Raw genomic sequence first — 27,070 nt, 5'->3', positions numbered from 1 at the left:
GCACTAGCAGGGTGGGCAGACAGAGGCAATAAGATTATCTGATGTCCTTTCTGGAAGTCTGAGGTCAGCAAGGAAGGGGAGGGGACCCCAGCCTACCTCTCCTCTCTTTGAGATACTCAGGATCCACCAGGACCACACCATCTAGAGGAGACAGAGAGTGAGCTGACTCTCCCACCTTCATCTCCCAAACCCCTGAGCCCTCAGCATCCGCTCAGTTCCAAACCCGGCCACCTGTCCATTCAAAAGCCTCAGGAGAGACACAGGAAAGCCTGCGCCCAGGGAGTGACACCTGACTTCCCAGCCCCGCCTCTACCAGGCCCCGGACTCTGTCCTCTCACACCAATCATTGACTCTGAGCAGGTTACTTAATTTCTCTGTTTCTTCATCAGTTAATAAGAATAATCCAGGTCTCAGACCCGTAGGACCAACTGTACTCCAGGATTCAGAAGCCAGACGTGAGTTGTAGAGCGGCAGTGCGGTACGTGCTCCTTAGACTGGGTACTGCCCTTTGCAGGGTGTGTGCCCCTCCATGCGAGCCATTACCAGCTCTGCACAGACACACTCATGGGCCGTGTAACATTTCAAAGGACCACACATAGGACATGGCCCCACAACTCTATCACCTAGTGACATCGTGCTCACCTTAATATGTATAAATGCACCCTATGAGGTTCACCCAATAACAAAACCACCTAATGACACATTTCTCAGACAGTGTCTCCGTCATTTAGTGATGCATGGCTGTATTCCATCAACAGGCTAAGGCATAAATGGCCTCAGCTGAGATGACTCAGGTTGGCCAGTAGACAAATCCGGCCTAATACCTAGGAACAGAGCTGGGTTTTTAAGATGCCCTGGATGTGAGAACTGGAAGCTGTGATTTGTAGCCCCTGCTTTGGGGGCTCATGTGAGGAAACGTGGGTAGCTCATGTCAATGTACATATGTGTAAAACGTGTCACAGGTGTAAAGGGCCTGACAGAGCCTGGCACAGACATGCACAGTGGAGTGTGAGATGGGCCCCATGTCCCTCCTGAGGCTTGCCCTTGGGAGCAGAGTGGCAACCTGGATGCAAAAGATGTTTTCTCAGCCCAGGAGGCCAGGAATGTGGGCTTGGGGACTCCTCTGCCTGGCATCACCAGCTCATCTCTGGCCAAACTCTTCTCTTGCCCTGGCTACACTGCTGCCACCTCCCTGCCTGCACAGCTGCCCCCTCAGGGAATCTCAGGCACAGTACCTGGAAGAGTCCCAACCCAACACATTCTGGGCAGATCTAGGGACAGCTGGTCAGGGCATGTCCAACAGGCTGGCAGGACTCGCTCAGGCATTGTCCTTCCTTTTATGGTAGGCATTGCCCCTGGGTCATGTCCTGCTCTGGGTGCTAGGGCTCAGTGGTAAGTCCATGCACAGTCCCAGGAATGTGCAGGGAACTCCTTCAGGCTTGTCATGGGAGGCTGCTTGGGGGAGGAAAGCTGCAGCCTGGCCTCACAGGACTAAAAAGCCTCATTGACTGGGTGACTAAGGAGTGGGACGAGGCAGGCATAGGGAACAGCATGACTCTGAGGCCAGGGAACACAGATTCTGGAGGCCAGGAAAGATCACAAAGTCCCATCAGCTAGGCCAGGGGGCTTGGACTGGTGCCCAGATCTGTTGGGAGTAGTTATAGCATAAAGAGATATGACCAGATCAAGCTAGAGGGAGACGCCACGATGAATACAGTATTCCTCACCATGTGTCATGAAATCAACCTCCCCAGGGGCCAGCAGAGACCAGTAGGAAGTGGTTGCTTTCAGGTGCCCATGTGTGCTGAGGAGCTGCTCCCCTCCTGCCCTCGCTGTCCCCAACCTCCAGTGCTGTCCTTAACAGGTTAGTGGCAGTACATTATGCTGGTGGGCCTTAGGGCCTTTGGAAATGACATCTTGAAGCAGACCACAGCCTTGAGGGCCCAGTTCAGGCAGAAGCTGTGACTGATAGAGGAGACCGAGCTTCAGAAGACACTGCAGTATGTGGTGTCCTCAACAGGGATAGAGAAGGAAAATGGGGTTGTCCTGCCCAGGAACAAAGAAGAGGGGCCTGAAGTAAAGCTGGTCCTTCTGCAGCTTCCTGGTCCTGCACACATCTTCCTGACACGGGTTTCTCAGGGACCCCTAGGCCCCAGCCTCAGCATTGGACTGGTCTTCTCCTACCACTATGCTCTGAACCCATGAGGCTTGCTGCTGCCCTCTGACCCCAGGACAGTCTCCAGGGACAGGAGGAAAGGCCACACGCTCTGGAACTATGTCCCAACAACACATTCTACTTTCCTCACTGGACTCGGCCTCATGCAGTCTCAGTCCCATCCTCCCAGCCTGTCACCTCCTTTGGTATCACTTTGACTGTCCATGTCCTTCATAATAATAATAACAACAACAACAGTTTAACCTTTCTGACCCCACTGGGCCCCTCTATCAAATGGGGTAATAATTCTGGGTTCCCACCCTTAGCTGTGGGGAGAGGCAATGAGCCACGGGTCTTCTAACAAGCACAGCAGTGGTTCTTTACTAGGGGCAATTCTGCCTCCTGAGGGGCCATTTGGCAATGTCCAAAAGCGATATTCCTGGCTTGGTCTCCTGAATAGCTGAGATTATGGGCTGTTGGCTCCAACGATGTCTGTGATTGTCATAACCACATTCGGGGTAGTGTTCCTGGCATCTAATGCACAGAGATTCTGCCACACATCTTACAATGCATGGAACAGACCCCAACACATGATTATCCAATCCCAGGTGTCAGAATTCTGAGGATAAGGAACCCTGAATTCGAGCAAGACCTTGGAAGGTGAGTTTAGTCATGACCCAGAAACCCCATGTAGGTGAAAACTGTCCCCAGGTCACAAAGCCCAGAGGCTTTCTTTCCATCCCCACTTTTTGCCATGAGAAGGCAGCAAAACTAAGTCTTTCTGCAGAGCCAGGAAATCAGATGTGAATCTGGGCCCTGTACCGACTGGCTCTGTGACCTGGAACCAGTTGTGGAGCTTCTCTGTGCGTCACTGTCCTGGTTTGAAAAGCAGAGATAATAATTGCAGCTGCAGTCACTGCCGGCTGTCATCACCCTCACCCTCCATATCACATCAGGATGACTTCCCCATTGTCACCTCCACCCTTCCCGCAGTCTCCTCCCAGGGCCCCATACATGATGGAAACAGTTGCTCAGAAGATGCTTGCTAACCAAAGCAGGAGCCATCCACTCCAGTCCTGGACAGCAGGCCCCTCCGGAGCCCTGGGCCAGCCTTTCCCTCCACTCCCTTTTCTGCCCTCCTCGCCCTCCATGACTCACCTACTGGGTCCACAAGGTCGATGTGGTCCACAAAGTCCCGCTTTCCCAGATAGACCGTGAGCTGGGGAGGAGAGACACAGGGCTGTTGGCAGCTGTGGGCCAGGGAGAGTACAGGCCCTGCCCTGGAGGATACCTGGGCACCTCTGAAACTCCCAGCCCCATCCCTAACCCTTATCAAAACCCTCTCAGACTTGGGCCCCCCTCCAATTCTAATCCCAGGAAAAGCAAACCCTTAGAAAATTTGAAATCTGGCTCCAAAGCCCTAGGAAAGAGTTGCTATTGACCTCACTTTATAGATGAGGCCTGGTGAGCCCTTCATGACAAACACCACAAAGGGTAAAGGAGCAGCGGCCAAGGAGGCTGCTGAGCAGGAAAGCTGGGTCTCAGAAGGCCCAGGAAGCACACTGTGGGCCAGCGACACTGGGTCCAGAAGGGCCACAGATGCAGGCTCTTTGCTCTTTAGCACCTGACAGAAAGCCACTCAACAAAGTAAACAATGGGGAGCTGGGCCCCAGTCAGCTCACAAGGAAGAACCCACCAGCTAAAATTCTCAACACCAAATCAGAATGCCATCCTACCCTTCCCGCTCCGCAATTCTGGTGATTCGGCCTCCGTCAGCTTTCTCAAATCCTCCCTCTCCATGCCCACAGCAACACTTGCCTGTCGCCGACAGCCTCACGGGCCCCAGACTCCAGGGCATTCTCCCCACCTCAGCCAGAACGGCTGTCCTGAAATCCAAACCAAACCACGCCACCCTGTCTGAAAACCCTTTAACAGTTCCTCAGTGCCCAGAAGTAAGGACGACAAATGGCTCTCATTCCAAACACCAACTCTGATTGATTATCCGCTGGGGCGGCCTGGGGCCCTGGACTGAGAAGGAATCCAAGATGGAATTGTGGTGCAACAAGAAGCAGTGAGAGGCAATGGGCACTGCTGCGGGCACTGGAGGAGGACGGGGAAGCCCCATGGCACTGTGTGCCAAGCCAAGCCAGGGGTCTGAGTTCCCAAGCCCCAGCACAGGTCTCCGAGGACACAGTCCACAGCCACGCCAGCCTTACTCCCACTCCTGCTCCCTGTTGGCACCTGGGGACTTGGCTGTCCAATTTTATGGCCCTGTCTGGAACACCTCTCACCTTGCCTCGTCTGGAAATGCCTCCCTCCTAGAGGAAGCACCCCTGACTGCCCACACTGGGCCCTGCAGCCCAGGCATCCCTGTATCTCACGCTTTGCATGGAAAACATCCGTCTCTGCTTCTGCCCCGCCACCTGCTGTGAGCGATGTCTGACTCATTCAACATGCCCTACCCCAGCCCCACCAGGCTCGGCCCAGACTGGCACAGAATGTGGCAGTATTCATTTGCTGAAATGAGAGGAAAACAAGGCTTGCGGAAAGAAAGGGGGACCAGCCCTGGGAGCCGCCCTGGATAACAAAGCAACACCAGGGGCCTCTCACACCTGCTTCCCTTGGCCTGTGGCCCTTGCTAGTCAGCTGGACCTCTGTTCATCACACACACTTTTCTATGAGCAGACAGCTCTACCCAACAGAGCTGACCCCCATAAAGGCCAGACAGAACTTTCCTGACAGGCCACTCCCACTTGGATGGAGGGCTCCTGAGGACAGAGTTGTGTCACCCACATCCCAGAAGTGGCCTCTGCAGAGACAGTTTGCTCTGCTCCCCTAGGAGAGCATCCCACAGGCTGGGCTCAGGGAGGAGCCCCTGGCACCGCCTGGCACACTCACCTTTCCATTAGGGCTCGCCTTCTTGAACACTCTGTGGAGAGAAAGAGAGGTGAGGCCCGTGTTAGCACAGCCTGCCCAGCGGCCCCTGCAGCCCATTGAGCCCAGATGGAGGACAAGGGCCTGCAGTGATTTCCGGACACCATGCAAACGCAGAGCTGGAACAGGGCCGGCATAATCAGCTCTGACCATCTCCACCGCTACCACCATTACGGCTGTTCCAGCCCTCCTGCGATATCCAATGGACCCCAAGGATTATTCATCACACGGCAGCAGAGAGGGGCTCAAATTAAGCCCACCAATTCATGTGGAGGAAAAGCCTTACGTGCCCGTGAGGTCTGTGGGATCCGACCTCACCCCACTTTTCCTCCCTGAGTCACCTCTTGTGATTCTCCTCGCTCCTCTCCAGCTTTGCAACCCTTTGCTCTTCCATAGACCCACCAGGGAAAGGCCTGCCTCAGGGCCTTTGCTCTGGCAGTTCCCCTTTCCTTGGATACCCCCCTCATACATCTGCTTGCCCAACCTCACTGCCTTTTTCAATGCTTTTTTCTGTGCCCTTCCCCAATCCAGCTCCCCGATTCTCCTTTTGGCCCACCACACTCCTCATTGTCTAAACTGCTCTGTCATTGGCCTGTTTTTCCATGCCGGGCCTGTCTGTTCATTAGTGTGCCCACTCCACAAGGACGGGGACCCTTCTCTCTCTTGTCCTTGGACACACTGCAGGCATCCAGTGGCATGACTGCTGCTCAATAAGTATGTGCTAGTGAATGGCAGGGAGCAAGCACTCAATAAATATCAGCCGAACAGGTGAATAAATGAACTAGTGAAGGAATCTACCGCCTGATTTGACTGGGAAAACCAAGGCACGGGAGAGGGAGGTATGCACCTAGGGTCACCCCGCAGAGCAATGGACACAGAGCCAGGCAGGGGTGTGGTCCTAACCCCTGGTACGTCCACGCTTGCCTTCCATCTTCTCCCACCCTCTCCCCAGTTGTGGCTGCAGCCTGAGAGACCCATCTACCATCAGCTAGCCCAGAATTTCTCAGAATTGTAGGGAGGGAAAGAAGAAAAGTGAAAGACAGAGACCGAGAGACTGGAGGTGCTGGAGGAGAGAGAGGGAAGGAAAGGAGAAGATAGACACTTAGGCATGAAAATAAAAGATGGAACAAGAGATAGGGAAAAAGCCATAAATAACAGAGAGGGAAAGAGAAACAGTCATAAGCAGAAATGGGACAGACATGGAAAGATGGAGCAGGTGCACAGGAGGCTGAGAAGGAGTGCCCTGCCCACATCCTGCCCCAGGGCAGGAGGGCTATCTGCAGCCAGGTGAAGGCCACCATGTCCAGGCAGCAGCTCCTCCAAGAAGTCCAAGGTGGGGTGGCTGCTCAGTCCCCATAGCCCTCACCCCCACCACCCCTCTGGCCCTCATTCTTGGAGTCCCCAGAGGCCTCTCACAGGTCTGAGCACTGCGTAGCACAGCCCCCCCCCCCCAGGGGCACTTCTCCCCATCAATATTTATCACTGTTGGGAGTGTGAAAATGCCACAGTTGGCTGGGGTGGGATAACTGCTAAAGTGAGAAAAACAGATCACGCTGTTTGCACCAGCAGCTCCCAAGATGAGGCTGGGCTGCAGAGACCTGAGAATCAGCCCAGCCTCAGGACCCCCGTGGCTTCCAGAAGACATAAATTGTCTCCACCCCTAGGGAGCCCAGGGTCTGAGGGAAAGGAGAGGCCACAAATGCCTGAGAGCTCAAATAATTGAATCAGGGACAACTATTCCAGAGGCTGAGGGACAAGGGGCACCCAGGGCATCCAAGCCAGGCTCGGAGAAGCAGGACTCAAGAAGGGAGCAAGGGAAGGAAGAAGGAGCTAGGATCTGCTGAGCGGCTAATTATTTCTCTTAACAGCAGTGTGAAATGGGTACTTTACAGATAATTAACTTAAGGCTCAGAGAGGTGCAGTAATTAGCTCAGCAACATACACAAACAAGGGGCTAGTTATGGGTCCAGGCACATTCTATTAGAGTATTGGAGGCCAGGGGTGCTTTCTACCCACCTTGGCAGGCTCCTAAAGCCGGTGTTTGTATCAACATCCGGAATAACAGAAAGAGGGGAAGTGAGGACAGGATGGGGAAGGGAAGAGGAAAAAATGAAAAGATGAGCAGGAGCAAGGGCGTGACAAGGGGGGCAGTAGCAGGAAGCACAGCCAGCAGTGAGGAATGTCCTGCTGCTCACCTAAGCAGCACCAGGGCCACGTCCTCCAGGAAGCTGGGACTTTGATGCTTCCTCAAACAGCAGCAGCAGCTGCCACAGTCCCTGAGAGCAGGATTATTATGCCCCACTCCTGTCTCCCAGTGTTTTCCCACACCTCTGCTGATCTGTACAATTCCATTTCAAAGATGTGGAAACTGAGACTCAGAGAGGAAACTCATGGTCTGTCCAGAGCCCACATCTGTCCCCTCACCAAGCCAAGCCTAACCTGAAATTCTGCCAGCTTTTCAGCCCGAAGGGGCACTCCCGGTTTCCCAAGACCCTGCATGTGCAGCCCCACACAGATAGCTCTGCTTGTCCACTCTGAAGATCACACATCAACTTCCAAGCCTGGGGGCCAACCCCAATCTGCTGGTAGGGGAGGCTGGGTTCGTTCACTTTCAACACCATCTGTGCCTCCACAGCTCCATCCTTGGAGCCGCAGCTGGTTTCTCACAAGAGAAATACCAGCAGGACTGAGGCTGACTAAGGCTCACCAGAGAAAAGGGACAGGCGCCAACCAGCGTAGTTCACACAAACAAGGAGGGGATACATTAAGGAGGCAGAAATCTCACGGGAAGGATGCGCAGGCAGGACGCTCGAGGGCCGGAGCCAGGAACAGGGAAGCCATCGGATCCTCAGGCAGTTGCTCCCTCTCTCCACCTCTCCTCCTGGGACTGCATGTTCTCCCAGCTGCACAGCTGTCTGTGCGGCTGCTCCATTGTCTCTGTGGACTACCCCTGTCTGCTTACTCAGGGCTTTTCTGGTCCTCCATCCTTTTGGCTTGCATGTGACTCACACTCCATCCCCATTTTGACTCTGCCTCTCTAGCTCAGCTTCCCGCTATTAACTGGCTGAATGGCCCAATTCCAAATTCCCAAGAGAGGAATGTGATTGGTCAGCTTTAGTCAGGTGTCCCTCCCCTGGGCCAATCAGCTATGCCCAGGTTATATCATATGATCCATGAAGTAGGAGTAGAAGAGGGGTTATAGCATAGTGTTTTCCAAACCAGGGTTCACAACTCACTGATAATAGAATCAATTTAAAAGATGCTTTAGTTTTTAACAAAATAGAATAGAGTATAATAGAAAATAAGAACACGCTCTCCAGGTAGCAAGGATGTAACAGATTAATATTACTATATTCACTATTCAGGTTGCCTCTAAGGCTGGGCCTTTGGGAGTAGCAAACACTTGCAGTCTTTATGACCAACCGGACCTGCTCTGGCCAATTAAATAGAAACAGAAGTGCCACGGGTCATTTCCAGATGGATGCAATTAAGTGCTGGTGTATGATTCCCTGTGTCCTTTGTATTCGATTTCTATGGCTGCTCTAACAAATTATTACACACTTACTGGCTTAAAACAATGTAAGTTTGCTACCTCAGTCCTGTAGTTCAGAAGTTCAAATTGGGCCTCTCTAGGCAAACATCAAGGCTTTGGCAGGTCTCTGCTCCTTTCTGGAGGCTCTAGGGGTGAATCTGTTTCCTGCCCTTTCCAACTTCTCAAGATTGTCCACATTCCTTATCTCATGGCCTCCTCTGCCACCTTCAAAGCCAGAAAGAGCAGGTCGTATTCTTACCACATTGCACCACTCTGATCCCTTTGCCTCACTCTTGCACAGATCCTTGAGATTCCACTGGGCCTGCCTCAGTGATTCAAAATAATCCATTTTATAATCATCTGATTATCAAACTTAATTCCATCTAAACCATTATTACCACAATGGTAATAATATAACAATTCACAGGCTTCCAGGATTAGGACATGGGCTTTTTTTGGGTAAAACAGTCTTTTGCCTATCATGCTTTCCTGTGCTGCTGAACCACCAGTGGTCTGGACAGAAACGCTCCACTGACCTAATTCCAAAGCCTCTCTCTCTACATGATAAAGGAGAAAGAAAGCAGTTTAACCACTGTGTAGTTTGTTACTTCAGCAGAGAACTCTCCTTGCTAATACAATAGTAGAGGCAGGGCATGGTGGCACATACCTGAAATCCTAACACTCTGGAAGACTGAGGCAGGAGGATCTTAAAATTGAGCCCAGTTTGGACAATTTAGCAACTTAGTGAGACCCTATGTCAAAATTATAAAAAGAAAAAATAATTATCTGCCAGGTATGGTGGCCCATGCCTGTAATCCCACCAAGCATTTGGGAGACTGAGTGGCAGGTTGATCACTGTGAGTTTGGGGCCAACCTGGGCTACACAGTGAGTTCAAGTCCAGCCAGCACTACAAAGGGAGACCCTGTCTTTAAAAAAAAACCAAAAAAGAAAATTAAAGAGAAGGCGGACTAGAAATGTTGCACACTGATAATTCCCAAGATCCGGCCATGGTGGGACTCCAGGCAGCTTATTCACCCAACCTCTTGGTAAGTGCCTGCGGCATGGGCCAGGAGAAGAACCATTACCTGTGAGCCTACTGCCACGTGGGCTGAAAATCAAGCACCCTTACCTCGCCCACCTCCACCTCATAGCTACTGGGGATAGATGTCTCAGCATCTCTTGGGAGGATGACCATATGCAGTATAGCAAACATGGGGGATTTCCTTCTATTTTCTGTTTGAAGGCAAAGGTTGTTTTCACTGTTTTGTTTTGTTATGTTTCTTTTGCTCTATTCAGTATTCTCAATTGGTTTTATAATGTTCTATTTTTGGTTTTATTTTGCTATACCTAATTGACTGGACAACTATTGTGAAATTAAAGAGATATACCATAGTACCTATTACTACTATCCCAATATCTTACTGTGAAATCCTGTACCAATTTCACTGCATTGTCTCGATTGGTTTTGTTCCATCTTGTGCTGTTGCATTTTTACTACTTTCAAAATAAAATTAAGAAAAAAAAAAAAAAGAAAGAAATGTTGCACACTGTGAAGGCCCTAGGTTCAATCTCCAGTACTGAAAAGAATAGTAAGTAGTGGTAAGTGAAACTTGTGTTTCAGGTGGATATGTGTGCAGTTACAGTGCAAAATGGATATCAGGATGCAAATTGTAAAATATTTAATGTTGGAAAATTTGCCTAAATGAAACATTATATTAATGTTCATGTAGCCTGTTAGACGCTGTTTTCTGACTGTGCTCCATCAGGATGGTGCCACAAGAAGACAGGCAGGTTGACTGTCCATTAACCAGACACCAGCTTCTCAGTGAGCTCCGTTCCCCACCTGCAGCATGGGCTGTGTGTTGGTCAGCCCCCTGACACTAATATTCTGTGGCTCTTCAGTGAGCCATCGGTTCCACCGCACCATGAGGGACTCGAGAGAAGGAAGAATCTGTGCTGGAAGACTCTTCCAGCACAGATTACTCAACCAGAATTTATCATTCTGTATGGCACAGCTAAGTAATGCAATATTACACAGTACTAAAATTATAATTGCATCTTTCATAACAGATATGATGTTCTGCAGAATAAACCTGTAATCAAAACAGTACATTTGGCTAAGTTCAACTTTATACTCAATAAGTACCAGTCAAGTATAGTAATACATGCCTGTAATACCAGCTAGTAAGGAGGGTAAAGCAAGAGGTTTGTGAGTCACCCTGGGCAATGTAGCAAGACTCCGACTCAAAGTAAAAATGGTAAAAGGACAGAGGATGTAGTTCAGCAATGGAGCACTGCCCAGTATGTGCAAGGCCCTGGGTTCAATCAATCCTTAGTATCCTAAAAAGTAAATAAATGGATACCCAGGGAGGGAGGACGGAGAGAAAGAGACACAGAGAGAGGGACAGAGAGACAGACAGAGAGAGAATTTCATATTGTTAAGATCACAACACCCCTTAAATTGATCAAATTGATCTATGAACTCAGTGTAATCATTATCAAAATCACAGCTGAACTGTTTTGCAAGAATTTATGAAGTGATCCTAAAATTCACAAAAATGCAAGGAATCTAAAATAGGCAGAATAATCTTGAAAAACAGAACAAATGTAGAGGGCTTACATTTACCAATTCCAAACCTTACTGCAAAGGTGCCGTAATCAAGATTGTATGGTACTAGCCTATAGACAAATAGATCAATAAAAGAGAAACAATAGTCCATAAATAAAGCTACATATGTATAGTAAATTGATATTTGACAAAGAAGTTAAGACAAGTCAATGGTTAAAGAAAATCTTCTAAAAAAAGATAAAGCAGCAACTATATATCAACGTGCAAAAGGATGAAGTTATACACTTATATTATACTACATATAAAAATTAGCTCAAAATGGATCAAAGACCTAAAGGTAAAAGCTATTTTACATTTGTACAGTTTTTGTGAATGTTCAACTATAAAACTATTAGATGAAAACATAAATGTAAATCTTTATGACCCTGGATTAAATAAAGTGAAGTTCATGAACTCTATCATTTTTTTTATGACCCTGGATTAGGCAATGATTTCTTAGATACAACACAAGCAACTAAAAAAAGAATGGATAAAACTGTTGGTCTACAAAGCTCAGTATTGAGAAAATGAAAAGACTACCCATAGAGTGGAGAAAATATTTTCAAAGCATGTACCTGATAAAGGTCTAGAATCCAGGATATATAAAGAACTATTATAACTTAACAACAAACAGACAAATAACCCAATAAAAGTGCCTGTGGATTTATGTGAACTGGCATTTCTCCAAAGAAATGACAAATGAACACATGAAAAAGTGTTCAGTATCATCAATCAGCACACAAATGCAAATCAAAACCACAGTGATACATTTCATACCCCAAGATGACTATAACAAAAAGGGTAACATCAAATGCTCATCATGAAGGTGTAGAAAGACTGAAACTCTCCTACATTGCTGGTGGGAATGTGAAATGGTGCAGTCACAGTTGATTTCGGCTCAAAAATGTTGACATTTCCTCCAAACATTAGACAGAAAGCTAATGTGTGGCCCAGCAAGTCCATTCCTAGGTATACAACAGAGCTGAAAACATGCCCACACAAAAATCAGTGCACGTATGTTCCTTTGCAGCATTATTCAAAATAGTTCTAAAGAGCTTTAAAATTAAAAAAAAAAAAAAAAAAACAAGGGCAGGGAGTTTAGCTTAGTGTTGTAAGTGCCTGCCCTGGCAAGCACAAGACATGAGTTTGATCCCCAGTACCAATAAATAAATAAATAAATAAATACAACCTAAATAGCTGAGTGTGTGGCACATGCCTATAATCTCAGCACTCTGGGAGGCTAAGGCAGGAGGATTCCAACTTGGAGCCCAGTCTGGGCAACTTATATGCTTAAGTGAGATCCTGTCTCAAAAAAGCCCAGGGATGCAGGTCCATGCAAAGGCCTCAGGTTCAATGCTAGTACAAAACCAAGCCAAACCAAACAAAAACTAAGTGTCCATCAATTGATGAATGTATTTTTAATAAAGCATTCACATAAAATGGATGATTATTCAGCCATGAAATAAGATGAAATACTGATTCATTTTATAATATAAGCAAACCTTGAAAACACCATGCGAAGTTAACAAAGCCAGACACAAAAGGTCGCATATCATGTAATTTCCCTTCCATGAGATGTCAGATTTGGCAGATTCACAGAGACACAAAGTAGATTAGCGGTTGCCAGGGGCTGGAAGGGTTAGGAAGGAAAAGGGAGTGACTGCCAAGAGGTCCGATGTTCCTTTCAGGGGTGATAAGAATGTTCTAGAACTAGATAGTGATGATAGTTACATAATCTATAAAGATACTAAAAAGCACTGAGTTGTACATTAAAATGTAAACATTATGGTATAGACACTATAGCTCCATTTTAAAACTAAAGGTGAATTGGAAGGAGGATGAATGAAAGGAAATGTGCCTACATATTAATGAAGATTAAAGACAACTTTGCCCACCCACTTACTTCTTTACATTTCTAATCTTTTCACGTGGTACAATGAGCAAAAATTACTCCCAAGTGCTCTGGGGCTTTCCTAACAAGATATGTATCAATTCTTAGAGAAAGGGGATCTTAGAAACAAATAGTTAAATGAACTCAAAAAAATTAACCCTAACTTCGGAATGAGTAGATGTCAGAGGCTCTGATTCTACATCTCTGAGATTTCTCAGAGCCTTCCAGACTGAGGCCTCTGATATCACACCTGTGACATTCGCTGAGCTCCCTCTTTCTGCAGAGAGCTCTCCCTGATTTCCCCAGGGTTAGGTGCCCCCCAACTCCACATCCAGCATGTCTACTCAGAGCAGTGCCACGATATGCCAGCTTCTCCTCTGCTTCACTTACCCAGAAGAAAGCAGAGCAGAAGTCTTTGTATTATTGCTGGTGAGTACCTGGGGTACACCTCGGTGCCTGGGACACAGCAAGTGCTCAGTAAATAAATAAATACCAACTAAATGCTGCTGAATGAATACCCTAAGAGGGAGGCCAAGCATGAAGATGGATGAAGCTTGGCTAGACAGTGGCGACGACCCTCATCTCTGGGTGAATGGACTCCAGGCAACCCTCCTCTTCCTGAGAGCCACTTCTAGGTGGCTCTCAGGATCAACAGGCACTGGGCTCTGAAAACACGTCAGAGGGCCAGAGTCTCCATGACAGCACACACACCTCACACAGGCTTCTGCTCAATTCTAACCAGGGCCTAACACTTGTCCCGTTTGTCATTCACTCACCTCCTAAACAGTTACCAGCCCTGCCACAGCCGGGATCTGGGGAGCACTGACATGAACAGTTTGTGGCCCCTGCTAACAGAAGATTGTGGCATAATCAAGTCAGGGTCTCCGTCCAAGATCGTCAGCCACCACCCACAGGCCTCCACACAAGCCAGGTGTTGTACCTTTAAGCACTCCAACATGGCACTGTGTTATTCTGCCCAGGCTTTCCATGTTTCAGAGGAAAGACTGGAGACTCACAGACTCCAGATAACTGCAGCAAAGTCACAAAGCCAGGTTCAGAAAACCCATGCAGGAGGGAAATAAATGGACCACCTGTGGGAAAATCACTGAGACAAAACCCATCTACTCAGCAGCAGAAATCTCACCCTGGAAAGACTACACATGAATGCAGATCCACTACCAGGGAATCAACAGAGCACTGGGAACAATTTGGTCCTCTATGAGGATCAGGAAAAATCTTATGAATGCACTGAACATGAAAGACCTTCAGGTCTTCTCTCAGTCTGGAGCTCGCATAAAAAACTCATCTAGGAGAAAAAGTGCCAGTTTCTGTTTTAAGTGTGTCACAAGGTTTGACTCATTTCTCCAACAACACTATACAGTATGCTACCATCATCCTATTTCAGAGATGAGAAAACTGAGTCACGGAGAGGAAGTAGCTTATCCAAAGTGATAGAGCAAGAAAAGACCAGAACTAGATACTGGCGCTCAGGCAACTTGGCTCCAGAGATTCAGAGATCACACTTTTAACCACCACAATACTGCCTGAGACAGGGGCTGGGAGGCTCCTTCTGAGGAATCAAGAAAGACTTCAAGGGGGCACACAGCAATGAGGGGGATCTTCACAGACACAGAGATGCCAAAGAAGTGACGGCAGGGAGAAGCTCAAACAGGGTGACTTGAGGCCACTGGGTGCTTAGACAGTGGCAAGCAGCTGGGTATGGCTGGGTACATCTGAGAGCCTAGAAGGAGCCCAGGGGAGGAGCCTGGGTTAAAAGAGCATTCCCTGGCTTCCTAGATGGTCACAGAGCACCTTGATGGACAAACAACCTAACATGTTAGAGGAGGCTGTAAAGGGCCTTGATGCCAACTTAAGGAATTTGGACCACATACAGAAGGCAATGGGAAGGCATGGGCACTTGAGGGAAGGGAAAGTGGTTAGCCAGGACTGTATTTTGGATACCATGGTTATAGAGTCCTGGTCCTCCACACCTCAGCTCCCCCCTACCTGGCTCCTGATGGCAGCCAGGCCTCAGCGGGAGGTAGGAGCCATTAGGGGGGCATTCACTCTCAGCTGGAGCCGCCCTACATTCTGACCCACTTTCCTGGGTGTGAGCACAGCCATCAGGGGCAGAAGCAGGGAGGTGTGAGGAGCAGGTGGCAGCAGCAGCAAAGAGGTTCCAAGGGCCCTTATCACAGTCTCCCTGGTGGCAGGGTTATTTGTGTTCGGGCCTGTCTGCTCTGCCAGAGTGTCACAGTCCCCACCACCACCGGGTAGAGGGGCTCTGCCTGCTTCCTGCCCTCAGAGCACCTGCTTCTCAGGACAGCCTAGGCAGGAAGACAGAAAATGTCACCCTCATTCACAGATTTCCCAAGTCTGGTGAGCTTCTGTCACAGTACCATGGACCTGCTACATTTCCCAGATGGCAAAATCAAGGTCCAAGGGACAGAGGAGTCTTGTACTAGGGCCAACAGGCAGGCTCAGGGAGATGTGCCGGGGTGCCTGAGTCAGGCTGTGATGAGCACCCCAGCTCCTGATACCCTGCATCTGTCACACACCTACTTAAAATCCCACCATGGCTCCCTGGGGCATGGCACAGCTACCAGGGCAGAGAGATGCCCCTGAGCTAAGGGGCGAGGGGTGGTGGGTAGGATCTGGCCAGGCTGGGCCCCTAGGACCTGAACTGCTCACAGACTTCTAGGCATAGAAGCCTGTTGCCCATGTGTATTTTCTGGTCATGGTTCACAGCTGCAAAGATTTTCAACAGGTACAAATTAAGGAAAGAGAGGAGCCACGAGGTGGCCATGGGAAGAAGGGAGATTTTCTTAAAGAAGTTTGGCCCAGTTTCTGATAACCTATGAAAATGGAGTTCTGAAAATCAGAGGCTAACAAAAATGTCCCGAAGCAGCTGAACACTGGAGAGCCCACAGCCCAACCCTGACTGCAGTCCAGCCTTCCCAAGGACCAAGAGGTAGGAAGAGAAAAGGCTACCTGCATCTCGTGTCACCTGGCCAGGTTTGAATCCTCCCTGCAGTTCACTGTCCCTTGTCTGGAGAATGGGAGTGACATTCATCCTGTCCACTGGAGACAACAGAAAGACTTGGTACCTACAAGGAGCCTCTGAAAGGGCAGCTGATGTTCTTGGCACTGTAAATGTCATCATCCTCACACCCCAGCCAGTGCTCTCCCCAAGCCTGCCCACTGAGGCGAGCCCTTGCTCAGAAGTCCTTGGGGGAGAAGGCCCCAGGCAGTGGCAGGAGATGGTTATGTGACCCCACTGGAGACAGGAAGGTTTTGCTGTCTGTCTCCTTCCCGGTCTCACACAGACAGCCCAGTGTATGATGTTCTCTTTCCAGTTTGGATGTCCACATTCCAGAAATTCCCGGAGCAGGCAGGCCCTGCTCTTCCCCGGCCTTGGCCTGCCCAGCCTTCCTATTGGTTCCCAACTGCAGTCCCTCCCACCAGCCACTCCCTGTGCCATTTCACCCAAGAAGACCTCTTGGCTGCTTCAGCACAAAATACTCCCTCCCTTCTTCCAGCCATCTCTCTAGTTTCTGTCCTTCCTTTTATTTTCAAAATTCTTGACATTGTACTTGCATGCAAGAGATGCAGGCCCTGGTGCCCTGTGTGTGTCGCCAAGCCACCGGTACCCTGGATGGACACACACTCCACAATAAACTCACCCTCCACGGTGCAGTGGCAGGGGGTGCTGCAGGTCGCAGAATGTGCCACATCAGGGACCAGAACAGATCAGGCCTTTCCCTCCTGCTGCCCACTGTTCTGAGACAGAATTTGGGGAGAAAAACCCAGATATGATATCTATAGAGAGTTAAGGCTGAATTGGCTAGGCCCTTAAGAGTCAACTGTCAGCTGGGTGTGGTGGTGCACATCTGTAATCTCAACACTTGAGAGGCTGAGGCCATATAGAGGCCTGCACATCGCCACTCCTTAGGCGACACCCTGGGACCAGAAGGATGACAAACTCCAGACAGCAGGAATCACATCCTTCTCTGGTGGTTATTTTTCATGGTACATAGTAGGTGCTTTAAAAATATGCTGAATAAACAAGTAAATGAACCAACTACACCCAAGCCCTGAGCTCGAGGCTGGGGAAAAACAAGACCTGGGCAGTAAATTAGTGGTGACAGCAGCCTGGTCACCAGGATGAGCTGTGCATAGCAGATGCGCAGCGTCAGCAGGAGTCTACCAGAGACAGGGCACCCCAGACACAAGGTTGTCAGTTATCTTCCCAGAGGGAAGATTTTATTTGAAGGGCTTTTCTTTTCCAATACGAACGTACAAACATGTGGCAATACAGAATAACATACTTCAGTACTACACATTACAATAGGATATTAATTTAGGAATGTTATTTCCTTCTCATTGTTATATTTCTTAAAGTGTCACAAGGGACCCAGCATGAAGGCCCATCTCTGCCCTGTGATAGACATTCTGTGGTCAGCCAGGGAGCTGAGGGAGGCCTCTGCAGCCAGGGACTTTGTACAGACTGGAGTCCAAAGCCTGAGGGGCAGCTCTTGTTCTGAGATAGAATTGGGGGAGAAAAACCCAGATACGCTATCTGTAGAGAGTTAAGGCTGAATTGGCTAGGCCCTTAAGAGTCAACTGTCAGCTGGGTGTGGTGGTGCACACCTGTAATCTCAACACTTGAGAGGCTGAGGCAGCAGGATCCCTAGAAGTTTGAGGCCAGCCTTGGCTACGCAGTGAGACGACCGCCCCCCCAAAAAAGCCACCTGTCACATTTTCAGAAATTTTTGAGCTACTTCTTGTTCATAGTTGCTACCAGTGGTTCTCAGCTGGGAGTGAATTTGCACCCCTGGGGATATCTGACAACGTCTGGAGACATGATGGTCACAGCTTGAGGGAGGAATGCTCCTGGCATCCAGGAGGTGGAGGCAGGCGATGCAGGGGATCTCCAGGCCCAAGCGTTTCTAGTGCTAATGTTTAAAAATCCCAATACATCAGGAAATACTTACAATTACATAAACTGCATTAAAGACAAGGGAGCGCATACCCAGAACTCATCATCCACTAAGAATCTCACTGAATTTCCCTGGGATGCTCTTGAGATCATTAGCATCTCCTACAGCTGTGTGGTGGGAAATTACACAATGGCATCTCCGATGCATCTCTTCTCAGCTTCATCTTTCATGGCATCACGGTGGGAAGGTGAAATCATGGTGGGAGAACTGACAGCACCAAAATCAGCAAATACTGTGAGCCCTCCACCCGAAAGGCCAGATGTCAACAGCAAAAAGAAGCAAAGAGAAGACCACGAGCCCTTGGAATCCTTCTGTGCTCCATCCCTGGCAGACAGAGCGACACCAACCTACCATATGCAGTGTGAAAGGAGGATCTGAAGGGGACCACACCTAGACTCCACCCATCATACACACCACACACCTAAACATGTTACCACAGATACCACATCCACCACACATGTGCACAGAAACCACACAAACAACAGATACTCTCCCACATCTGCAGACCCACAAACACAAGGAAAACACACCATACACCATACATGCTATACCACACATACATCACAGACACTTGCCATACACTACATGCTTAAGGTGTCACACCACATGTGCACCACACACTCAAACATACCACACATGCTGTACCCAAATATTAAACATTCCACCCACACATACGCATCACACACCTCATACATTTATCACCTACAACCTCAACACACATGCACCACACACACACACCATAAAAACACACATGTGCTCCCATGTTGCCCCTTACCCAGCAAAGGAATAATTTGAATAAAAAGAAAAATAAGAAGGCAGATCCAACAGACACACTCCAGCGCTCCATTCTTATCCTCTGTGGTCTGCCCGCACACTCTGACATCTGGCTGCTAACGTAAAGATCTCAACACTCCCCCAATGAGCCATTTCAGTGCCACTGGAGGTTCTGGCTAACTGGTTCCTCAGCTCTGTTCTGTATCAGATTCTCATGAGCTCCAGAGCTGGATTTGGCTTTGGTTCCTTCACAGTGCCTAAGCCAAGCATTACCTGGGGGATTCCACCCTCCAGACTACAGCTGCTGCCAGCTACTGCTAAACTCAAATCTCTATCTTCAGCCACTCGGTGACAGACACCACACCTACCAACCTTGGGACATCACTGTTCAGACAAATCCCAAACATCCTGCCCACATCATCTCTCCGTCTGTCTCTGCCCAGGGACCATACACAGGAAGTATTCAATGCGTATCTCAGAGATCAAGGAATAATGGTGTAAATCCCACAGAGAGAAGTAAACAACAACATCTTCGTGGTGAGACAGCAAAGAAGTCTTACCCCATTTTGCAGATGAGTCCTGAGACACAGTGACATCCCAGGGTCAGCCAGGAACACAGCAGAGATACGTGGTGGCCCCACAAGATACAAAGCAGAGGGCTGCAGGCTGCAGCAGTCAGACCCGAGCCAGCCCTACAGAACACTCCACAGGCCGAGTGAGGGGTCAGTTACAAAGGAAAGGAAAAGGCGTTCCTTGCTACGTGTCCTGTTTCCTCTCCTCCTCTGGGCTTCTCAGGCCATGGAGGGCGGATGTCTCTTGGCTGGCAGCACTTGGCCTCTGCACAGACAGGCTGAAGGTGAGGGTCTCCCTGGATCCCTGCCCACTCAAGCAGTGCCCCTCCACGGACACAGGGGCTCAATGGAACAGCCCTTCAAGCTTCTCCTCCCTCCTTGCCTCTGCCCCTTATCCTCACAGCCAGCACCTCCTGTCCATGAGAGTACCATAAAGCCACCTCCCCCTTGAAGCTTTCCAGGCTACCCTCACTTGATGCAGAGGCCCCTCCACAGTTCCCTATCTTCCCTGCCTTCCAGTCCTACAGCAGCCCAGTCCCAACTGCCCAGCTCATTCTGGGCCTATTGCGTATGGGACTCAGGCTTTCCACGACTCAGGAAGAGGAGGGTACTAAGGGCAGAGGCCATTAAATGGGGTTTCTCACATGAGAGAACACAATGAGTCTCTCATTAAATAGGGGCCTTCCTAAAACAAAAAAGGTGTCAACTGCACAAGAAAGCACAGGAAAGAAAACATATGTGCTGCCAGTATAAGCAATATTTGTGTATAGAACATGCAGCTGTCATGTGTGAAGACTGACTTGGGTGTGACAATTGAAGCAAAGCTTATTTTTGTGGTAGATTTCTATTGGTATTTTCATTATTTTTGTTTTGTTTGAGACAGGATCTCATTATGTATTGAAGCTGATATTGAACTCACTGAAGCCGCCATAATTAAGGCAGCCACTGAGTAGAGCCCACAGGCCACCTCTGCCAATCAGAACTGTCAGCTTCTGAAGAGATGGCTACAGTGGAACTAGGGGCCCTGACAAGGGGGTGCCCAAGATGGGCCATACATATTATTTGTACTTGATGTGACCAGAAGTGTGGCTTGAATGGGTGTCCATTGGAAAAACACTTCCCTCACGGCCACTAACACCTTCCCCACCTCCAGATTACACTGGCATCGACTCTGGCTACAGTGGCATGAAGCATGGGCAAGAGGGGACAACAGGGTCCTGTTGCAAGGACGACACTGACCTTCTCTGGGTGCTGGCCTAGTCTAAGCTCCTGTGCAATCGTCTTCCCAACTCACGCCAGCTCCAGGGAACTGCTATTAGTTAGCATCGATCCACAAAGTGCTTTTTTGACACTTTTTATGAGCTTAGCCTCACATGGCCCTTGGGGCTAGAAGCAAAAGATGGAAACCAAGGCCAGGCAGCCCAGGACACTGGGTAGAGCTAGGGAACTGCAGAACCAGCATTTGAAACCAGGCCTCAAGATCAAGGCCTAACTGAATGCATAACCAGTAAAAAGCAATTTGCCTTGACTTTGTAACAATCTGGGTATATTATCTTATTCAGCAGTTATAATTAGAGCTGGATGTGGGGACACATGTCTGTTTATTCCAGCTACTTGAGAGACACAAGCAGGAGGATCTACAGCTCAAGGCCAACCTGGGCAACATAGTGATATCCCATCTCATAAATAAATAAGTAAATAAATACTATTCTTTACTGATACTTAATTGGTGAATATATTTATTCACCAATTAGAATATTTAATTCTAAACACTGCAGTAACCCACTTAGGACTCACAAAAACCCTATAAAGTAGATACTTTTATTATGCCATTCACCATATACCCACCTGATATACTTATTTTTTCCTACTGCAACCTGACATTCAGATAAATTAAATAATTCGTCCAAGTTCACAGGGCAGGAAATAAAAAATGTAAGCAAGCTCAAACATCTGTTTAGTAAATAAAAAAATAAAAACGTGACTGGGGTATAGTTCAGTGTAGAGCACTTGTCAACTATGCATGAGATCCTTAGGTTGATCCCCAATGCCATTGTTTTCTTTTGTTTTTTGTTGTTTTGTTTTGTTGTTTGCATACAGGATGTCTACATTGCCGGGGCTGGCCTTTTACTCACAGTGATCCTCCTGCCTCAGGCTCCCAAATGCTGGGATTACAGGCCTGAGCCACCACGGTAAGCCTAAGCCGCTACACCAGTTTTTAAAAAATAAACCTTAGGGGCTGGGATTTAGCTCAGTGGCATAAGGGCCTGCCTGGCAAACTCAAGGTTGGCAGTTCCATCCTCGGAACCTAAATAAATAAATAAATAATCAATCTTATTGCAATGTTCCTGGATTTAAAAAAACATTAATTATTTTTTTTTCTTCCTTGAGACAGGGTCTCACTATGTAGTTCAAGTTGATCTTGAATTCACTATGTAGTCTAGACTGGCCTCAAACTCACAGTGATTCTCTTGCTTCAGCACCAGGCCCAACAGAATTCATTCCTGTTAAAGATACAATTTATCCTAAGAATGTTTCAAACCAGGTACATTCATGATGGGATACACTGTGGTACAATTCAGGATGAAGTCCAGTCTCCAAAAGTGTAGTATCACAAATCTAAAGCACTGGCTTCTCTGGTATTTAAACCATAGTTATTCTTCTTTTGAAGCTTTTTACTGAGTAGTTTTACCAGAATTTAGAAAATGAAGAATCTCTAACTAACAATGAAGATTTACCATTCATCAGTCTGTCATGTGCTGGCTACTTTACATGCTTATACACAAGTGCTTTTGAGTGAAGCCAGCTCAAGGAGGAATGGGCATTAGTCCCATTTACATGGGAGGAAACTGGTGCCCAGGGAGCCTTGGAGAGACAAACCCACAGTTACACAACTCACAGGAGCAATGCTAGCCCATTGGTGCAAAGTACCTGCTCCTCCTCCTGCCTGTGCTGCTCACTGAGCTCTCAGAAGGTGACCTGAGAGGCCAGAGGCCCTTGGAGGGACAGCCAGGATGAAAGAGCTCCCAGGAAGACCACCTGCAGGACAGGGACTGTGCGTGGCACTGAAAGGGTGCATCATATAGGAGCTCAGGGCACGAGTGGGTTGGGCAGGCCTGTAACATTGTGACCCTGAATTTCAGCCATCTGGAGGGTGACATGAGACACTGGCACAGGGTAAGTGGTGCCGATACCAACCAGCACCAAGCAAACAGCCGCTCCAGGGGGTCGTGGGCAGGTCCCTCTCCCTCTCGGCTTTAGCTGGCTCACAGGCTGGGATAGGGGGTCAGGAGCAAATGGGTGTGAGGAGTTCTGGGGAAACTGGAGTGCTGGGCACAGTGAGACTGTGTTTAAGAAATGTGCCTCCCTCGCTCCCAAGAACACAGAGACTGCCACTGGAGGGGGTACAGTGAGGCCAGCCCAGAGTGCTGTGCCCCAGTGAGCTAGGAAGCAGGGGTGGAGCATCCGAGGCATCTCGGGACCTGTCCCCAAACCTCACCCTGGACTTGGTAATTAGTGCACCCAAGCCTACATCAAGCTTGCCACCTGCTCCTCATACCCCTTCCCTTCTGCCTCACGAGCAGCTGTGAGAAGGGACTGTGCTGACCCTTCCCAACTGCCAGAGTGACGCCCCAGAAGCATAAGGCTGGGGAGGGTGCTGCCTTCATGGGGGCTGAAGTCCAGCTGCAGGGAAAAATGTAAGTATAATCATGTGTAAGTTCACACAGCCGGGAAGCAGGGGAGCTGTTATTTCCATGCCACACTGTTCCAGACAGTCGTGTGGTGCTCTCGGTGTACCCAGACATGGGCTTCCTGGGGAATCTGGAGTGCAGCAGATTGGGAGATACTTCCTTATGGCCTAGACAGCACCTCCTCCAACACTCCCGGCTCCACTGGCTCAGATGTGTACATTAGGAAACCTCTTGACTGGCAGACATGCTCTGCTGATGTCCTGATTATCAGTCAGAGGACCTGGGCAGCAGGCGTGAGCTTTCACAATTCACGTCCCTGAGAGTGAAGGGAGTGAGAGTGAAGCACAATTCACGTCCTTCTGTTCTTAGCTTAATCTATCTCTCTCTCCCTTTCTCTCCTAGAGATTGGAGACTGAACCCAGGGCCTTTACACTGAGTTACATCTCCAGCCACTTTGTTTTTTTAATCTTTTATTTTGAGACAGGGTCCTGCCAAGTTGCTAAATTATTCGGACTGAGACTTGAAATTCTAATCCTTCTGCCTTAGCCTCCCAGAGTACAGGGATTACAGGCCTGTGCAACCAAGCCAGGTTTCAGAGCATAAGGGAGCAAGGTGGACCTGGCTGAGATGGCCCTTTGCTTGCAGAAGGAGAGGTGATTCTGTACCACTGAGCGGCCAATCTCCATTTCCAGGCTTTGTACCCTCCTCTCATTCCCAACATACAAACAAGTTCCCACATTCCACTGGCCCCAGAAAAGGCCATCATCAGAGGAGAGCACAGCACACAGCCACCACCAAGAGCTGATAGAGTCATCCATTCCTTGTGTCCCTAGAATCTCTCCCTCTCTCCCCTACTGGAAATCTGCTCTCCCCTTCTCTCAAAGCTGCAGTCTGCCTCTCCCATCTCCTTCCTCCTCCCCTCCCCAGGGAGCAGTGAGCTCAGCCTTTCCCATCAGCCATCCATGGAATGCTGGGAAATGCTGTGGGCCAGGAACAGAGGGAGGCTGCCCCTGGAGGGAGGAGAGGAGGTGTCTTGGGGCAGGGCTCAGTTCTGTGCTTCCTCCAAGCCCCAGGCAGCCAAGAGCTCAGCCTGCCTGTCCATACTATATCTCTGAGGAAGGTGGGCTTGGTTGCTGGGGCGGGGTGGGGTGGGGCACATGAGGCAGAGGCCTAGAGAGAGGAGGAAAGGGTGCACCAGGACTGACTGCCATGGCCCAGGCACTGGGCACGACTTTCATTTCTTGTCTGCCCCTCCACAATGCCCACATCCTACTCCCCAGAGCTGTGACCATGCCACCTCACAGGTAGATGGGATGCGTGCAGATGTGCTTACAACAAGGATCTTGTGATAGAGACATTTATCCTGCATTCTCCGGGTGGGTTCAATGCAATCATCAGGGTCCTCTTAAGAAGGAGGCAAGAGGGAGGGACCAAGAGAGAAAAGACAATGTGATGACAGGTAAGATGCTCTGAGAGAAAGTGGAAGATTCTGTGCTGCTGGTTTTGAATGTAGAGGAGGTACCAGGAGGATGGAATGCAGGCAGCACCTAGAACTAAAAAAGGGAAGGGAAGGGCTTCTCCTCAAGGGTCTCCAGAAGGAAGACACCCCTGCTTCCCATTTCAGGTCTTCTGATTTCCAGAACTAGAAAGAGAATAAATCTTGCTGTTATGGTACTTTGTCAGGTAGATAATTCATCTGATTTTTCAGATGAGGAAACTGAAATTTAGAGTAGGAACATGACTTCCTCAGGTCCTAAACACTCTCCTCCACACCACACTGGCTTTCTGGGAACTTCTACAGACTCTGAAGGCTGGCAGCACCCGAATCAGGCTTTCAAAACCGAGAGAGGCAGCCTAAAGAGGAGGCACAGGTCTGCTCCCTTAGAGCTGGAATGGAGAACAGGGTAGTTACTGGAAAAAAAACTTTTGTGTCTTCAAGGGGATGATTATTATGTGTGCCCTTCTAGAGCTTGTGACTGAGCCCTGCCATGTTCTGGACATGACGTGCAGAAAGGGGACTAACAATGCTGGGCTTGATTGTTTGAGCATTTGCAGGATTAACTGAGATTAAGTGAAATTTCCTATTTTCTCACTTTGATCCTAATAAAATCCCTGCAAGGAAAGCTTCTTATCCTTCTGCATTACAGGTAAGGAAAATGAGTCCCACAGATTTGTGAATGGCCCAAGTTTTCCCAGTTAACAGGCAGTAGAATCCAGCACTTACGATTGGCAGAGAATTGATGACTACTGAATGTTAATGCCTCTAGTCATTCTAGATTCAGACCTATCAAGCCCCTCCTCTGCACAAGAACTCCCCGTCACCACCCATTAACTCTACCTCTTGAGCTACAACTTATATCTGCATAAGAACTCAACCAATCCTATATCCCCTCCTCAGTCTGCCCCTGCCCACTCCTCAGGTCTCCTTGCCCCCACATACCCTGCAGCCACACTGATCCTGAGCAGATCTCTAAGGCCACCAAACTCCTTTCTACTTTGGGATCTCCCACATCGCTCCAGCCCTACCAGCTCTGGGGCCACATATACTCCAGGTAGAGAAGCCAAAGATCCTGGCCACTAGTTTCCTTGTGTGGGAAGGAAGAAGACTCAGGAGCCGGGGTTGGCCTTAGATGACAGGACATATGAGAGGCCAGGGTGAGAGGGCCTGTGACAGTTTAGATCAAAAATGTTCACAAAAAGTCTGGTGAGCAGCTTTCCTCTGCCAGGCCTTTCTGTCATGCTGTTTCTACCTTGGACCAACCCATGGACTGCACCCACTGAAACAGTGAGCCAAATCAATCTCTTAAAGCTAGCCATGTTGACGCATACCTATAATCCTAGAACTCAGGAGGCTAATACAGGAGGATCACCGAAAATTCAAGGCCAGTCAGGACTACATAGTAAATCTGAGGTCATCCTGGGCTATCCAGCAAGACCTTGTATCCAAACAAAATTTTAATACAAAATTTTAAAACACAATAAGCCTCCAATCCTTTAAATTGCAGGTATCAGATATTTTGCCCCAGCAACTAGAAAGTCCTAACAAATGGCCCAAGTAAACTGGTCTTTTCCTACATAGCAAGGCAACAGTGGACTAGATAGGGCAGCAGTAGCATCCAAACTCTCAGAATGTAATTCCTTTTAGAAATGCACACTCCACAATACTGGAACTGAGGGGCTTTGTAGAATATCACTGACCCCACCAAGGCCCAGAGAAGGGTAGGAGTGGGGCCTCACCCCATGGTATTGTCACTACAAGGATTAGTTCAGGGTGATGGTTAGGACTTTGAGGTCCGCTACTCACTAGCTGGGTGACACTGGTCAAGGCCTAGAGCTATCTGATCCTCATCACTAACCTGGGAAGAACCGTACACCTTCGTGCATTAGCGCATGTAGTGCCTGTGTGCTGCAAAGCCTGTGATAAATGAAAATTCCTATTACCACCAAGGGGGGCTGTACCTGGGCCAGAGTGCTGCATTTCCAGTTGGTGCTATGTCCAGGTATCGCGGGCTCAACCCCTATAGTGAAGATTTACAATTTTATGTCACTTCGGCCTCCATTTTGAATATAAATCAGACTTTCTTAATCCAGAATCAGAGCTCAGTCACCCTGGACATGGTCTCCAGTTCTCCACCTCCTCCTCCAAGCTCCTCAGCATGATGGATACATGGACCTGCCTCTTGCAACCACCCTATCTACCAATGGGATAGGGAGACACACTCTGTCTCACTCCCAGGTCCCCACAGACTGCACAGGGTGGTCCCCATCAGCCACAGGGTACTCCACTGAACTTGCTGAGTTTAGAGCAAGCAAGTGCAAGTTCTATTTCTCTATTAATTTTGGGTGATGGGTATTTTGTCTTTGCAACAAAAGTAACTAAGACACAGCCTCACTTCCCTAACAACTAAAGA

General features: G+C 48.7%; 1 protein-coding gene across 6 annotated transcripts in view; it reads right to left on the bottom strand.

Annotated features, from left to right (window-relative positions):
* Positions 1 to 27,070, bottom strand: part of Arrb1 (arrestin beta 1) — an 81,357-nt gene that overhangs the window by 18,758 nt on the left and 35,529 nt on the right. Inside the window, exons 1-4 of one of the 6 annotated variants that reach the window (XM_013145286.3) lie at positions 19,456 to 19,606; positions 5,054 to 5,084; positions 3,314 to 3,374; positions 97 to 141 (exon numbers count right to left, since the gene is read on the bottom strand). In XM_013145286.3, coding sequence (XP_013000740.1) covers positions 97 to 141; positions 3,314 to 3,374; positions 5,054 to 5,084; positions 19,456 to 19,460 — 142 coding nt within the window. In that variant the 5' untranslated portion in view covers positions 19,461 to 19,606. Of the gene's footprint in view, positions 1 to 96; positions 142 to 3,313; positions 3,375 to 5,053; positions 5,085 to 7,874; positions 8,240 to 19,455; positions 19,607 to 27,070 lie in introns of those variants that run through there. The other 5 variants (XM_063256489.1, XM_023562211.2, XM_013145284.3 and 2 more) reach the window with 5 other exon arrangements.

The sequence above is a fragment of the Cavia porcellus genome, unplaced genomic scaffold (genome assembly GCF_034190915.1).
Source record: "Cavia porcellus strain 051 isolate PalLab524CR breed Dunkin Hartley unplaced genomic scaffold, mCavPor4.1 scaffold_9, whole genome shotgun sequence".
Taxonomy (NCBI): Eukaryota; Metazoa; Chordata; class Mammalia; order Rodentia; family Caviidae; genus Cavia; species Cavia porcellus.
Note: the sequence above shows the minus strand (reverse complement) of the source record. Positions and strands in the feature narration are given on the sequence as shown.